At 42.2% G+C, this 16,186-nt stretch overlaps 1 protein-coding gene across 2 annotated transcripts in view; it reads right to left on the bottom strand.

Annotated features, from left to right (window-relative positions):
* LOC311023781 (rho guanine nucleotide exchange factor 28-like) overlaps positions 1-16,002 on the bottom strand; it is a 34,962-nt gene extending 18,960 nt beyond the window's left edge. Inside the window, exons 1-10 of one of the 2 annotated variants that reach the window (XM_084025829.1) lie at positions 15,772-16,002; positions 14,952-14,984; positions 13,140-13,281; positions 12,253-12,362; positions 11,769-11,955; positions 9,359-9,542; positions 8,992-9,193; positions 8,594-8,669; positions 7,259-7,299; positions 6,520-6,592 (exon numbers count right to left, since the gene is read on the bottom strand). In XM_084025829.1, the coding sequence (XP_083881955.1) occupies positions 6,520-6,592; positions 7,259-7,299; positions 8,594-8,669; positions 8,992-9,193; positions 9,359-9,542; positions 11,769-11,955; positions 12,253-12,362; positions 13,140-13,281; positions 14,952-14,984 (1,048 nt within the window). In that variant the 5' untranslated portion in view covers positions 15,772-16,002. Of the gene's footprint in view, positions 1-2,975; positions 3,221-6,519; positions 6,593-7,258; positions 7,300-8,593; positions 8,670-8,991; positions 9,194-9,358; positions 9,543-11,768; positions 11,956-12,252; positions 12,363-13,139; positions 13,282-14,951; positions 14,985-15,771 lie in introns of those variants that run through there. The other variant, XM_084025830.1, reaches the window with a different exon arrangement.
* Between the last annotated feature and the right edge of the window lie 184 nt (positions 16,003-16,186).

Here is a 16,186-nt window from a genome sequence, read left to right as displayed (position 1 = left end):
ATGTCCTGAATGACAGTCTCACCGTACGCCTGCCATGCCATGCCTGAAACAATGCCAGTGTTGAAAAAACATGTCTTTGGCACCGCTGTTTCCGACTAAACTCATCAAGCAGATATTAAACCGAGACAAATCCATAGTTTCCAAGCTGCCACTGCTGCAAACGTAGGAGCAGAGCTGCCCTGATTTAGAAGCCCCGAGTAAATCAGACCAACAACTGGCTGTGCTTCCTGGAGGCAGTGAGTCCAATAAATCTTAGAGGCAACAGGGAGTAAGGCAGACATTGATGAGGACACCAGATGAGTCCTGTTCCATCCCACAACAAATGTAAACATAGAATGTAAGCTACTACGACCTCTTATTCTGTTGTTAAAAAAATGGCCACAATAAATAATTACACTGCATATGAACCCTGTGTCCAGATATGCAATAAGCTACCTAAACAAAATCACATTAGCCCTACTAGTGTGTACAGTAGGATTAGTTTTACTCCAACATCAAATCCACGGATGGGGTCACATTCTAGATGTGGGTCAAACTGCTGTTTGAAAGAAGACACTGTTTCATATAAGCCCACTAAAGAAACTTGACAGACAGGCCTAATAGTTAAGGTTCTGGGCCAGATCCAAAGCCACAGCTGGCTGCCACAGGCCCGATCATTCACACACCTCTGACCCATAAACATCGCCTCAGTGAACATTACTGTCAGGTGCTACGATCTGTGTTTAACATAAGTTAACTGGGAGAATAACAGAGGACTAGGGGGTCCATATTTCTATCCAGCTAGAGCTGCACAAAATCAATCTTCCTGCAGGAGAAGCTTTATCGCTGAGACCTAGGTTGATGTCTGCAGGTTTGCTGTTTTAAGGAATGCAGAGTAGTGTGTGTGGCCATTTCCATATAGGATATTGCTCACAGAAGGTACACTCGGAGTGATGTGATATTCAAAGCATGTCCCTGAGCGAGGCTCAACCCTATACAGTAGCAGCGCCTGGAGCAGCGGCAGAGAGAAAAGAGAGCTTGAGCTTTACAGGGACACAGACAAAGACAGCAGTCAGTGCCAGGTTTCCAGACCAGGGCAGTTAAACACAGAGAGTGACCCTTCAACCCATGCACACCCCTGGGAGGGAGAGATTGAGGAAGGCAGGATGAAGAGGGGGGAGGCAGGGGCTGTCACAAGGGGTCTTTCTCAAGGTTCACACTCTTTGGAGGCTGCTGGTGTGCGTGAAGTGGCAAAACAAAAATGCTCACGATATACAGAGAATCTTAATTTTTAATTGCATAAACACTTAGCTTTGTTTATTATGGGTATAAAGGGGTTATTTATCCATGCCGTCCCTTCTTTTATGATGTAAGTCGCCTTTTAAGCAGCACACTAAACAACTGTCACTTCGGAGAGAGCTGGGAGAAATTAGAAGCAGAGTAAAATAACAAGCAAAGTCCAAAGAAATCAAAACAAAGAGTGTTATTACCTTATACGATGGGAGAGAGAGCTATTTATTAGATGGAGGGCCATTTAAACCATTAAAACAATTGTCTACCAAAATCCACAAATCCACTCTGAGTTATGACACCTGCGGTCAAACCTCCGAGTCCAAGCATCACATCGTGTGCTCCCCATCGTGTTTAGATTTCAGTGCGTCGCCCTGCCAGAGAGATCCAGCAAGAGGTAAACGCAGAGCGAACAGCGATCAGTCCTTCAGAGTGAAGAAATAAACTTGTGGCCCTGCACACCTGAAATCACATTTCACTCTGCAGGTGCATTGTTCCACCAGAGCAGTTTTACTATTCTGCTTGGCAAGTATATGGCCGGTTTACAACAAGTACATATATAGTGCTGCTATTTCCACTCTTTGGCGGATAAGCACAGACAGCCGATGTATAAAAATGTGCCGATGTCAATCACAATTAAAAAGCAATACCATGGATAATCTTGAGAGGTTTAATGTGAAAGATGAGGAAAAGTCCACTGGAGTTGAGCCATAACACAGAAATGGCAGTAACTCGATCTTACTCTGTCTGTCTCTCCCTCTCTCTCTTCCCAGCAGTCACTTGCACACAAGCATTGACATATTGAACCATTCTGGTTTCATTTTGCACTATTTTAAGAATTCATTTCAGCTCTCCCATGACTAATGATGAGGCAACAAACACGCAAGCCAAGTTTAAGCACTGGGATTAATGTTAAAATATGTTTTGGTTCAGAAACTAATAATAAACTTTGGCAAACAATAAAACCTCGGCTCCAATGCACAACACTGATTGTCATTATCAACTGCAGGTGCCTAAGCATAGGTATGTGAAGGCACATATTAAGTATTGGGCCTTCCTTTTGCACTATGGAGCCAAGCAGCCACATGAGGTCACAACTCCTCAGCGGGGTTCATTCATGCACACAACAGTGTGACGGAGGATGTCGAAAGCCCCAAACCACTCAATCAGCTTTGAGTGGACATCTCACATTCCCCAACATACTGTCAGATATCAGGTTACATCACAAGTAAACATGCAGTAATCTCACTCTGATTGACCCTGTGCTGCAGATGAGGCCCGTGAATAAGACTGCGTAATGGGAACAGTCTAATTTTAACCATATTGATGCACAGTGAACAGTGCCAGGAGAGCCAGCAGTGTGTGGTAAAGTATTCCATTCGCCATCTGTAACCTGACGTAGCTTTAGGAGAAGGGATGCAACTGAAAAAAACGGAATCCCAACAGTCAGTGTGTACACAAGTGAGGCACTTTCTTTCTGACGTGAAATCGCGTGCATCTAATGTCTTTCAAGCCCTGCTGTGAGATACATATCAGTACACTTTGTTCAGTCTTGTATTTCAGCAATATTCGACTATCTGTGAAATTAAAAGTAACCCTGTCGATTTAAAGCGCAACACAAAAAAACAATAAATAACTGTTAGTGTCCCCAAATTAAAAGATTAAGAATTCCACATCAGTAAATTAACAGCAGCACTCAGTGTTACCTTTTTTGCCCGTCTTCTTGCGCATCCTCATCTTAGGAAAAGAGGGCCAGGAGTAATTGAAAGGAGAGTCCGAGTCAGAATCCATGATTTGCTATCTTCAAGAAAATCTTCATCCAAACAGCTCAAGCTGTTTGATAAATAAATGAACAGGACCTCAGTTTACATCCATTTCACAGTGTCTGAACAGACTGCGGATGCACTGCAGCGCTCACTCTACTTTTCCAGAGTCCCGCTGTAGTAACTCTGACACTTCAGGAATGAGCCAGCATGTTCCCCTCTGTCTCCCCCAGCCACCCCTCCCCCTAAAATCCTCCCTTTCCCCCTCGACAACTGAGACCGAACTCTGTCTTCTCCCTCTGCTCCTTTTCTTCCGTTTTCTCGTGAACTAGCAATTTTCCCCCATCTTTCCGAGTGCTCTTCTCAAATCTGTGCCAAGCTTTGGGTCTCTTAAGTCTTTCTCTGTTCCCCTCAGTCACCCATCTACCACGCACAGCACAGGGGGAGAGGGAGTGAGATCAACACACGCTGACAGGAGCAGGGGGAGGAGTGTATTGACTGCCGGAAAGAGTGACTGAAGGAGGGAGAGAAACAGAAAGAGACAAAGTCAAACATAGGAGTGACTTCAGAATCTACAGGGAAGACAAACATGGGGGCAGACAGCTTAGCGGAGGTAAGTCTCAGACAGTGGAGAAATCATTAACCCTGTGAGTTCATGATTGCCTCAGAGCTAAATCAGGCTGCAGAGCTGCACACTCTCCAAGGTACACGCCATGCACCCCAAATATGCCACGTCTGAAGAAAGTCCTTCTCGACCACTCCATTCTCCCCGTCTCTTTCTTTATATTTTAGCATGTCAAAGCCAAGCTGGGGGGTGCGGGGGGTGGGTGCACGGTGGGGGGATCAGTGTGCCAGGTCAGCAGCCTCACCATGGAGACAGCAGTGAGAGCCGCTGCTGTTTTACTTCTTACATGCCATTTCCCCCCCTCCTTTTTCTCCCCTTGCCAACTTGCAGGAGTACAGTGCTCTATATACAGCAGCAAGGGTGAAAGTAAAAGTAGAGGTGGTAAAAGTGACAGAAAGGGATGATGAAGACGGTTTAAGAGACAAATAAGACAATGGCACTGTGAAAAGTTTTATAAATGCATATAAGTGAAGGAATGTGATAAAAAAAAAGAGAGAAAGGGAGGATGAGAAGGGTTTTGTAGGCAGCATGTATGCAGAGGGGGAAGAGCTACACTAAGACTATAGAACGTAGTTTGTGTGTGTGTGCATGGGGAGGGGTGTTGGCACTGTACAAGTGAACATTAATGCTGCCTTTGTGGGGTCTGTGTGAGGTTTAATCCTTTTTTCCGTTCTCCAATTAGATCCCTCAGCCGGGGTCGGAGACTCTTGTTAGCGTTCCTGGCGTTGAACTCATCGTCTGTTGTCATCCTGCCAAACTATCCATATCATAAATCCCTTTCTCTTACTTTCTCTCTCTCACACACACACACACACACACACACACACACACACACACACACACACACACACACACACACACACACACACACACACACACACACACACACACACACACACACACACACACACACACACACACACACACACACACACACACACACACACACACACACACACACACGACTCTCCAGGGATCTCAACAAGCTGCTGGAAAACTGCATTGAGCAAACCCCATTCAGCCACAAACACCCCCCACCTTTTTTTTTTTTACTTCCCCATACCCCTTGCCCCCTTCAGAGCACTCTTCCCCACTGCATTCTCCCTCTCAAACACACAAGTGCATGCAAACACTGAGAACACACACACATTGACCTCCTTGCTTTCCTTCCTTTCTTCAGCTAAGGAAAGCAACAGCTACTCAGGTTGAAGTGGCATTTGCTGTTTGTTCACTAAACTCACATTAAAATGCTGACCTGGGAGGATGAGTTCTGGGGGTGCATGAGTCTGTCTGTGTGTGTGTGTGTGTGTGTGTGTGTGTGTGTGTGTGTGTGTGTGTGTGTGTGTCTGTGTGTGTGTGTGTTTGTATATTTGTGTGTGGGTTTTGGGTGGGGTGTTTGAATTTTGGGGGCATTAGGAGGGCAGGGGTGGGGGTGGGGGGGAGGTGGAAGGATGGAAGACAAGAGAGAGTAACTTGCCTTTTACTCTTGAAGGTTTTGTAAACATTACACTTACATTGTAACGCTTGTGCAACCTGCTGTGGCAATACTCTATTTAATTACAGCCATGCCAATGCAGTCATTTGAATTGCACAGAGGAAAGAGCTGACATAAAGAAGACAGGGGGAACATGACAGCTACGCTCAAAATTCCTCATCCCTTGCTGAAGCTCTGGCTACAGAAGCTCCGTCTGTCTATTTGATGACGCATTAGCTCAATGATAAAAACAGACTGGAATCTCACTATTTGCTTCACTTCTTTGTTTAAAAAAAATAAATAAATAAAAACCTGCCAGTCACTCTTTATGCCAGACAGTTTAGGAATGTCTAATGAGGAATTGAAATTCCTCAACAGTCAAATGAGCATTGTAATCCCGGAAGAATTACATGTATAAAACCTGAGTCATTTTTCAACACGGCATGGAGGGGAAAAAGGATTCAAGTGACCAGCGTTATTCGTCTGAACCACAAGAAGCGTTTGAAGGGACCAATCGACATCCAAGGAAAGCGGACCTCAAAGACCAGAAAATGTGAAAATCCTCAACCAGCCACACACACACACACACACACACACACACACACACACACACACACACACACACAAATCCACAAAGGCACACAGAATACAAAATGGCTAAACCATATAGCATGGAAAACAACACCAGTCACAGGAAGTTCAGATTGCAGATGACCAGTGCCAAGTGTTATAAAGCCCGAAGCCTCAGCTTGTAACCACAGCATTCTTACACTGAGGCATCAGTCTGCTCCGCAGCAATACAAGCCAATTATTAACCCGCTGGATGTTCCCACTCTCAAATCCTTCCCTTCCCGTGCAGAAGTGATCAGATCAGAGTGAAGCCACCCTCAGTCACATAGATCCGTTTCTGTGCCCCCCTGTCACTTCTGGCAGGATTGTTCTCTACACATTGCATTACCAAGATACCTTCTCAGTGCCACAGTCACTGTAAATACAGAGTGACATGACTCCAAAACCTCCAGAGAGAGGGAGGGAGGGAGGGAGGGGGGCAAGAGAGCCAGGGGGCTGAAATGTGATCGTATACCGTAGTGTGCGAGATGGTAGACAGCCATAGTCGAGAATAGAAGTTGAGTTCCAAGTTCTGTTCGGGAAAGGAAATGTTTCCTGCAGTTGGATTCACTTAACCATTAGAAGCTACTTGGATAACTTCCTGTGAATATAATGCCACCTAAAACAACAGTGACCAGTTTCAGTCTGCACCACACATGATCTACAGCCGAGTCACCGCAAGCTCCAAATTGAAAACCATATCTAAAAATGAGCTTCTGGAAAAGGAACCTTGCTCTGAGGGGAAGTTTAAAGAGACTGGGAAAAAATAAAATCTTTACCAGAGTCCAACCGTGATGGATTGTCTTCCTCGTCCCCTTCATTCAGGCAAAACATCAGTGGCTCCTCGTAGTCCTGAAGAAACAGAGAACTTCTCACCAAACCGCACACACATTCCCACAGTGAGACTTTCTCATCAGGCTACAAGCACACCGCAAAAACTAGAGTCCACCTAAGTACAAAAACACAAGTGTTTGGTGAGTGCCTAGGTGTGTAACAGAGTGAGATCAATTAGGTAGCCATCTGCATCACATAAAACAGGTCCTATTGGATGACCAGAATCATGTGCACATGCCACACCTCTAAAACATGAAATACACACTTGACTGCTCACAAAGTCAGCTATTCAGCGGCGTGTGCAAGGTGCCAACTCCAACACCTTAACAATAAGAGTGAAACAATGTGGAGCATTGAGGGGAAGTCAGTACTACTGGCTGATGCAGATGTCCGTGGGGATTGAACGGAGCTTTGAGAGTTTTAAAATGTGAAACTAGATAGCCAGGATTCTTTCTTAAGCAACAGATATTGTTGTAAATATAGAAAAAGGAACACAATTAGCATGGAGTGTTTTGGAAGGACAGATAGCTTGTGTTCACATTTTGACTCGTCTTATCGGACAAATATGTTTAAATAGACATAAGATTTAGAGTACGAGCAATATATAGTATATTCTGGTCTTATTTTAGTACATGGCTCTTTATGTATGCAAAATGAATTACTGTGCTTGTATCAAATACTCACATTTTCTCCTACTGTGGCTCCATTGATATCAGAATACAGTGCTGAAAGAAAAAATAACGGCATACTCAGACACAGCTATTAAATCTTCAATACAAGCTCAGGTAAGCACAGATGTTTGTCAGTTTTTAATGATGAATATATTGTGTGAAGTTATTCTTTATTCCATATTTTTAAATAACCTGGGGACATCTTTACCATGTGGCCTTGATCTCCTTCCTCTGACTTAACTACCACGTGTATCCCAGATCAAAGGACACGGTACATGGTTGCTTACCAGAAACAAAACAGTGACGCACAGGAATTAGTGTCTGGGTGGTTTGATTCGAAGCCTGAGGTCATATTAAAATATAAAGGCATAGCAATGTAGGAGAGGGAAGTGGCAGCGAACCATTAAGGATATACAGATTGGGAGAGAAGGTCAGAGACAAAAATACACAAGAGCAGGAGAATCAAGCAATAAAAGGCTGAGAAAGGAGAAGATGTTAAGTATAGAAAAAAGACAATTTGACAATGCTATTTCTGTGTCAGTGTGTTACTGTAAAATACATTCACTCAAGTCGAACACAGTGATGCCAGCTGGCTCTGAAGCTTTGACCTCACAAAACATTTGTGGCTGTGACTGAAGTTCATATGCTATTATACACAAATATCTAGTAAGATAAAATTATGAAATAATTACATTTTGGACAGACAGGGATGTTAGCTGCAAATGGATTAGTTGGTGGAGGCATACAACCATGATGTATAGCATGTGAAACATGTGTATAGCATGTGAAACATGCTATACACATGTAAAATATCTTCATCTGTTTTTAAAGTCTGTTTATAAAGTTCTACTGATTGATTTTCACCACCAGTCTGTGTCCAGACAAATTTGCCATTCATCATTTAAGGAAAGTGGCCTAAAGGGTGGGAGTAACAAAAAAGAAGAAAACTGATGAAAATGTGTCTCAGAATTGAAAAACAGAGTGAGAAACTGTAAATTGATAAACTTGATCTACATTTTATTGTATTATTATTGAATGAATTGCTTCCTTACGAGTTTTGAAATATATATATTTTTACTTTTTATGTAATCGTTTTTTACAGGGCAGTCCCATTAATATTAATAATATATTTTCCAAGGGAGTCCTGAGTCCTTCATGATTTTAGACTTGCAATACCTCAAAATTCCACAGCAGGGCAGTCAACGTATACAATATCTAGCCTCAAGCCACGAGAGCAAAAATGGCATACGGTGGCAACATAAAAGAGGAACACAGATTTGAGACGCCTGGTTAAATTAAACCATCCAATCTTACTAACAGAGCAGACAGATTAGAAATGGTATGATACCGTTCTCTGTGGGATCATCCACCAGTTCTTCCTTCCCTAAGATGGTCTCTACACGATCCCTCCTTAGAGCTTTGATCTGTGGGAGAACAGGTGATGTTTGGGTTAGAAGATGCTTTAAGCTCAAACATATAGACTAGGGATGTGCTGATTTTGACTCCATGTTCACTTTATATGTCAAATTTCACCATTTCTAACTGGCTTTATTTTAATGGGACTTTCAGGTACATTAGTTGCAGAATTGTTTATGATGTGAAAAGTGCTCCACTCATTCATTTTAACTATATAAACTGCAGGGTTATTTGCATATCAGGATCAAAATTGACAGTGGTCTGTTTTAATCCTGTGTTTGCCTGCAGCATTTTCACCAGCATCCGTCAACACTAATATCTCAATCTCACCTCTCTGAGGAAGTCCTCATCTCGGAGCCGGTCTCTGAGAAGCAGGATGTCAGCGTGCCGGCTCTCCTCTGAGCTCCATCTCAGGTTTTGTCGGACAGTCAGAGTCAGGTTCTCTGTATCATGACAGAACCTCAGCAAGCGGGACCGGTCTGCCCACACCTGGGACAGACCTGCTGGAGGCGTGGCTAGAGGGTTGGGTGGGCTGCAGCACAACAAGTGGGTTAGTTTAACCACAAAAAATATATCCTATGACATTAAAAAAAAATAAAAATAAATAAATGAATGAATATTTATTTTGGATGGATGGTGTAATAGCTAAAAGAGAACAGTGATTAATTTTCCAGTGACCCTCCACGTTGATTCTTACTGTGTGAGCAGCTCCAGGAGCTCGGCGTTGCCTGCCTTCCTTGCCAGTTGCAGAGGTGTGACTCCCTCTTCATTTGGCAGATTCACAGCGATCAAACCACCTGGCTGACAAAGCAGCAGCTCTGCCAGCCGATACAGACCCCATCGCACGGCCAGGTGGAGGGGAGACTCCCTGAGAGTGTGCTCTGGAAAATGAGCGGAGAAATACAATAGCATTAACAATAAAACCGCCGGGATAAAAGGGTACAAAGACATCTAAGACATCTGCTGAATGGAAGACGGAGGTGAGATTAATAGTAGAACTAGAACAAATAAACCAGTGATGAAATGTGAGATAAATAGGAGGAAACTAACACATCAAGAATGTCGTCTTGATAGCACCTCCTTGTGATAATTAACCTAAATGTCAATGATTGATTTATTCCCTTGCACTGCTCTGGGTCTCTCTGCTCCACTGACCCACTTTAAGGTAATAAAAGCTTTTCAACAAAGTGGCGACAGCTTCTTTTTTCTGAGTCCGACACTCAATCCAAAAGATCTGCATCCAGGTAATTGACCTACATCAAAGCAGCTACGGATAAGCATGTAAATGTACAATTGCATTTTACATGAAACCTCAATTTACCATAATCTTGATGTATTTTAAACTCTGAATATTTATTTAGGTTTCACATATTTATATTATTATATGGGGGAAAAAGACAGAAAGTCAACACATTTCAGTTGTTAGATCCTCATCAATGCACCTCACGCTGAATAATAGAAGAAGCTTACAATGCTGTAAAAATACAAGCTCTGTAGTTCAAACCAATTCAGTGAAGCTTAAAATATGTATTCTATGATTTGACAGTATATCAAATAGCTCGTCATGTCTGTCTGTCAAAGTGTGTCAACTGTAACAACTGCTTCTGTCCGCTGATCCAGTTGAATTGTGTTTTGGATACATCTGAATGATTTTTTTTGAAACTGTCATCATGCAATTGATATTTATTGTGCAGTATTTAAAAAAATATATGCAATTTGACATGTGAGCTATTAAATACAACCTAATCTAAAAGCAGTTTTGTTTTACTTATTTAAAGGCTGCCTTTGTATTATGGTGGGCAGCAGAGAGCGTTCACAAACATGAGGAGGATGACAGGAGATAAAAAAAAAACCCTTTTCATCCACACACTAAAGGGCAATCTATTGGTGCAAGATACTTTAATTTACTTTTAAAATAGATTTATTTTGTTTTAAATTTAAATGGGGGGGGGGGGGGGGGGGGGGGTGCACAAGACGCATCATCAGGTATAGAGAAATATGTTTTGCCACTGTAAGCTAGTTAACATTCGCTCGAATGCAGTGACACAAAATTGATTGTATTATTTTAATGAAAAGAGATGTGGAAGCCAACCCTGCCCCAGTAAAAGCTCCAAAGAGTTTGATGAGGAAATGTGAGCTTGAATACATTTACTTTGGGTTTATAGTTAACTATAGTTAATAGTGAGGGTAGGCAGAATATTCAGTCTGGTGATTAGCTGACAGTGGTATTACACTTACAGTTTTATTTTTCATGTTATGATTTATTTAGGATGGATTAAAAAATGTATTTTCAATTTAAGGATATTCTGCATCAGTGTTTAAGCCTTTTTGAAATGAATGGTTCCAAGCTTCGATTAAGGTTTGTAGATTGAGCTTTTGTTACGTTTTTCCAATTATTTAAAAATACATAATGTACTATAAACAACGGTAGACACCAAAGGAAATTGAGGGTTTGATAATTCAGTTGCATACGGCATCAGCAGTGATGTCATAAGCAGTGTTATCAAATTAACTGCAGACATTTACAAGGAGACGCTGCAATGAAACAGACTGCCTTAACTATGTTAATGCTAAATCCAGTTTGTTATTTATGTAGGTGGCCCTACACAAACACATCATAGAAACAGATGGTGGCATCTAGTAAACACACACACACACACACACACTCACTCACTCAGATTTATTGAGCTCTGCCTAGGGCTACTTCCAGAAGGAAAGGCTCTATTAACCACATTACATGCTGCTTAATTAGCTTTGATGAATTCAACAGGAGCACACGTGACCATGTTCACTTCCGATTTCAGCCCAGCAAGGATGGAAATTGGAATTGGAATGATGGTGGAGAAGAAGGGAAGGGGGGGTAGGGGGAGTTGAAGAGTTCACTTTCCTTGAATGGCACTGACTCAAAACCTCACTAACCTCCCTCAAGAATCGTTGAACTTACAGAACATGGAAATGATAAAATAAATAAATTATGCCTTTTAACCAATTAAAAACGTCCTCAACCTTCCTCAAGATGTTCACAATGTCATATAATAAAAAAACAAACATGCTTTTGATCAACACATGAAAGCCTGTTCAGTATGAAAGAATAACCCTCTTCTCACCGTCTCCACTGTAACTCCCCAGTACATTCCAGCTTCGGGGGATATCCAGGTTGGCCATGGCCAGGGCGACACGACGATCCATAGCCCAGCGAGAGCTCTCCTGACCCAGGCTGAAGAGGCTGCTCAGCTCCTTGTGATCCGCGGAGCTCAGGCAATGTCCGTGGATAACCAGGTGCTCTGCCAGGTCCTGAGAATAAAGCAGTCATGAATAAAATAAATCTGAGATAACTGGTGTGCAATGCAAACCTCTCCCCAAAAAACAACAAAAGAACTGCTATGAAACTGAGGTTATTCTTTTTCTCTTGTTTTCAATGCAAAACCATGTTTGGAGAATTGTATCCCTTGAGGTGAGTGATTCACACATTGTTCTTCAACTGAATATTACACACCATGAGCAATCTGTGTAAAATAAACTTTACACATTTTTTACTTCAGGGAGGCACAAACTTACATGCAATATATAAAATCATAATATCTTCCTTACCTGAGCATCATCTTGGACATACTCCAGCGAAGCCCCGCCCACCCAGGTTAGGGGTGTGTTTTCAGAGCACAGGTAGGCCTGGACAGAAACCACCTCGGCCAGGTTATGTCCTAAAGATGCACACAACACAGCAAAAGCCTGACTTTATTTGGGGCAGATGTACGTACGTCTCCTTATGTGTAAAAGAGCTGTAATTGACAGCATTAAGCACATGTTCTTTCTCTCCGATTGCTTTCCTAAGGCTTTGGCTGCCTTCTAATGCAACAAAAACATAGCAAACAATTGATTGCCTTATATCAAACATATTTTAAATTATTGTAATAAAATGAGCTGAAATTTAAGGCCACTTAGATGCTGAGAAATCTATATCGGTATATAGTGTTTATACTATATACCGTTTGTGGATATCATGCAAAATACAAAGCAAGTCCTCTGAAAACTACAGCTTTTCAAGAGCCGTATATACTGTATATTCGAGCCCGGAGCCTAAGTGTCTTAAAAAAAATGAGTGTGGTTGAAAATGTTCTAAAATGTTAATTTTTAATGCTTTTTTTGATGAAGGAAACCTGCTTTTTAGAGTTCAGCTGTTGTAGAGTCACTTAAGCCTGCAGGACTGCCTGCTGTCTGTGTCAACCTACACAGAGGCTCACTAATGTTGACGTATTGTTTATGGAGCTGTTTCCCTCCTGGGAGGAAGCTGATAAGACTCTGTGCCTTTCCAGATCTCAAATCACGACTGTGTATGCATAAGTGTGTGTGTGTGTGTGTGTGTGTGTGTGTGTGTGTGTGGGGGGGGGGGGGGGGGGGGGGGGGTACTTTTCCTAAGTATATCATGGACAAGGATTGGAAAACAAACAAGAAATAGAATATGCAACACATGAACGTACCGGGCACTATAAAGCAGAGCATGACATCACTCTGAGCCCTGGTGACATGGACCAACGTGGATCCTTCCAAAACAACGTAGACCTCTGCATCCTCAGGCACAGAGTCTAAACCATTCACCAATGCAAACACCTTCGCCTGACCCTGAGAGACAAATGAAAGTGAGGGAGGGAAAAATGAAGAAGGAAGATGCTAGAGAGCAACACGTATTTGTATTCCTAAAAATACTGGCTTATTTTGGATGAAGACTCTATTCTGATGCAGTGTTCAACATTTTGTAAAGTACACCAAATCCCCTGACAGCATGCCTCTTGAGGGTACAATAAAACATTCACCCTCAATAAAAAAAGGAATGTCTTGGTGTCTACTGGAAAGACCTGCTTGATCCCAACAGGCCGGAACACTTCAGACTCCTGATCTGAGGCAAGATAAAGTCAAATAGGGCAGAAGAGTCACATTGATATGTAGGCTGATTAGTAGCCTTTAAAAACGTTGCGGAGGTCAGGTGTAACTGTATGTTAGGTGACAGTTGATCTAGAATCTATATCCTCACTTACGAGTCACTTATTTATCTGGAGCTGGGCATTTAAAGCATTTATATGAGCTCAGTACCTGAGTTTGGATACCATACCACATGTTTTTTTTATTTTTATGCAGGGTATGCTTTGGGGTATGGCTACTTTGTGATTCACAGTTCACTACCACGGCTGTTTTCGTGTGTTTTCAGGTTGTAAAAGTTACTTGTCACGTGTCCACAGCCAAAAAATATGTCGAACTCGAGGCTTCGAAAGCCGAAGTCCACAAAGCAATGGGAGGCGTGACTGTGTTCACTTCTAGTCAACGGTTTCACTACCCTCTGCTTTTAAATTTGAGTTGTTGCATAAAGGCGTTCATTCAATTATTTGTGAGCCTCCGTAGAAAGCAAGCACAGCATCCGAGAACGAGGTGTTTCATAACATGGACGCCCACATTAACAGTTTGCTAACCTTTAAGTAACCTTAAGTAAAAGGAAAACAGCATTACATGCATGTCAAATTTGAGAAGGTTCAATTGATGGAATACAGTGTGAGCAATACCCCCCCTTTGATCTTCAGAGAAGCATTAGCACTCATTAATGTTTGAGGACGTTGTTATTCCAAACTGAAATCAATAAAAGAACATTTGACCACGGTCCTGCCCTGTTTGACTACAGCTTAACTTCACTGACAACATCCATTCAAAGGTTTAACCCAACCAGAGACATCACAAATCAAACTGATGAACCAATACAAGTTCCTTTCCAACTTTAAGTAAGTAAAACACAAAAAGAAAACATCACGACGAATGAATCACAGAGTTACTGATTTGCTAGTTGTACACACAAACGCCAGGCTGCTATTGTCACTGCTGTGCTGATGGATACGGTGACTTGTTTTGCTCTGAAACTGTGATTCAGTGCTCAAATAATCCGACAGAAAAAAATAGAAATGTTTCATTCAAAGACCATTAAAGTCCCTTTATGATCAAAGTCCAAAACATCAGTCTCCTGTCGTCTTGGCGCCCTCATTGACCCTTATGCAAAATCTCATTAAAAAATAAAGTGAACTTGAATTAATGACATGCTGTGGCGGTGCGTGGACAGAAAACAGTCACATCCTTTCAGATACAATTTGATGTACTTTCACTGAACATGATGGTTTGTTAAATGAGGCTGCTGATCTCTCGGTGCATTAAAAAATTAATTTGCAGAGATTTTCCGGAGGGATAACCAACTTCTTGAGATTAATTGGAGAAGCTGCTCTCAAACTTGACAGCAAACTGGAGCGCATACTCACATACAGAGGCACTTTCCTCCTGCTCAGCTCCATCTGCAGGAAAACATGTGGACATTAAATAGATATTTGAGAGACATAAAAACTTAAGTGTAGCCAGGTGACTCCTCTTTACTCCGATTATTCAGCCTGCTCATCTAATCCCTAAGAGATTATAATACCTCATCTGTACCACTGCCAAGCAAACTCAAATAAGACAGGAACATCTTTTGATCTCAAGTATGCGAATAATGGTTTTAATGATGATGCTTTGGTGTGCAGAGATAAGAGTCTGATTTGCAGGCTGTGTGTGCGTAAAGATGACATGCAGCTAAAGTAGGGAATTAATCGATTGCCTTTCAGTGCTGCAGGGTTCAGATCTGTTCTTTATCAGCGGCCACTTCTTAAACTGGACACAACAGCAACGTCCAAACCGTTTACCGATAAAAACAAATAAAAAATGTGCAGTCACATTGTTTTTTTGCATTCATAATTACAGTGAGCAAAGGCAAAGGCACGAACAAACCAAGACGAGAAGACTTCCAAGTGTCCTAGCTTCGTGACACAGCACAACGGTTCGTCAAAGTTGGGATATTATTGGCGCCATTGAGGACGTTTAATGCCACACCAGTCTAATATACGTCCTTAATGATTCAAACGAATTTAACTCAGTTTAATGTCGGCCTATTTAGCTGGAGAATGTTCTTTGACAGGGATACATTTTGCCGTTGGAGCAGTGTTGACATGTTAGCAAACTAGTTAGCAACTGTCACAAGAAATACACACTGACAAAAAAAATGTCAACGGCTAGTTCAAAGGGGGTTAACATTACTGACGTACCTACCTTTATAGGAGCTCAAACTCCGGCAGAAGAAGAATCCGACAGTCCGCTTAAATTCAGCAAAAAACAGCGCCTAACATATTTTTTGCTAACAGCTAAGTTAAATCAAGTGTCGGTGATAAAAAAAAGAAAAAAGCTACAAGTATAGAAATGGCGTTCAGTCGGCGCCGCGGCTGTTTCCAGAGTGAGCGACAGGCTCCTCTGACACAACAGCATCCTCCTCCGTCCGTGTTGATGCTCTCTGCCTTCCGTCTGCTCCAATGCAAATTCCTCCTCCGATGCAAATTCCACCTCATGTGTGAAAGTTGACAGTTTCTCAGAGATTACAGCGACATCTAGTGGTGGGCGATAAAACAACGACACAAAGGGGTTGTGGTACCTACGCCTGTATCATCACCAGCGACCTGAGCAGACTTCT

This window comes from Eutrigla gurnardus, assembly GCF_963514095.1.
Source record: "Eutrigla gurnardus genome assembly, chromosome: 13".
NCBI classification, from domain to species: domain Eukaryota; kingdom Metazoa; phylum Chordata; class Actinopteri; order Perciformes; family Triglidae; genus Eutrigla; species Eutrigla gurnardus.
Note: the sequence above shows the minus strand (reverse complement) of the source record. Positions and strands in the feature narration are given on the sequence as shown.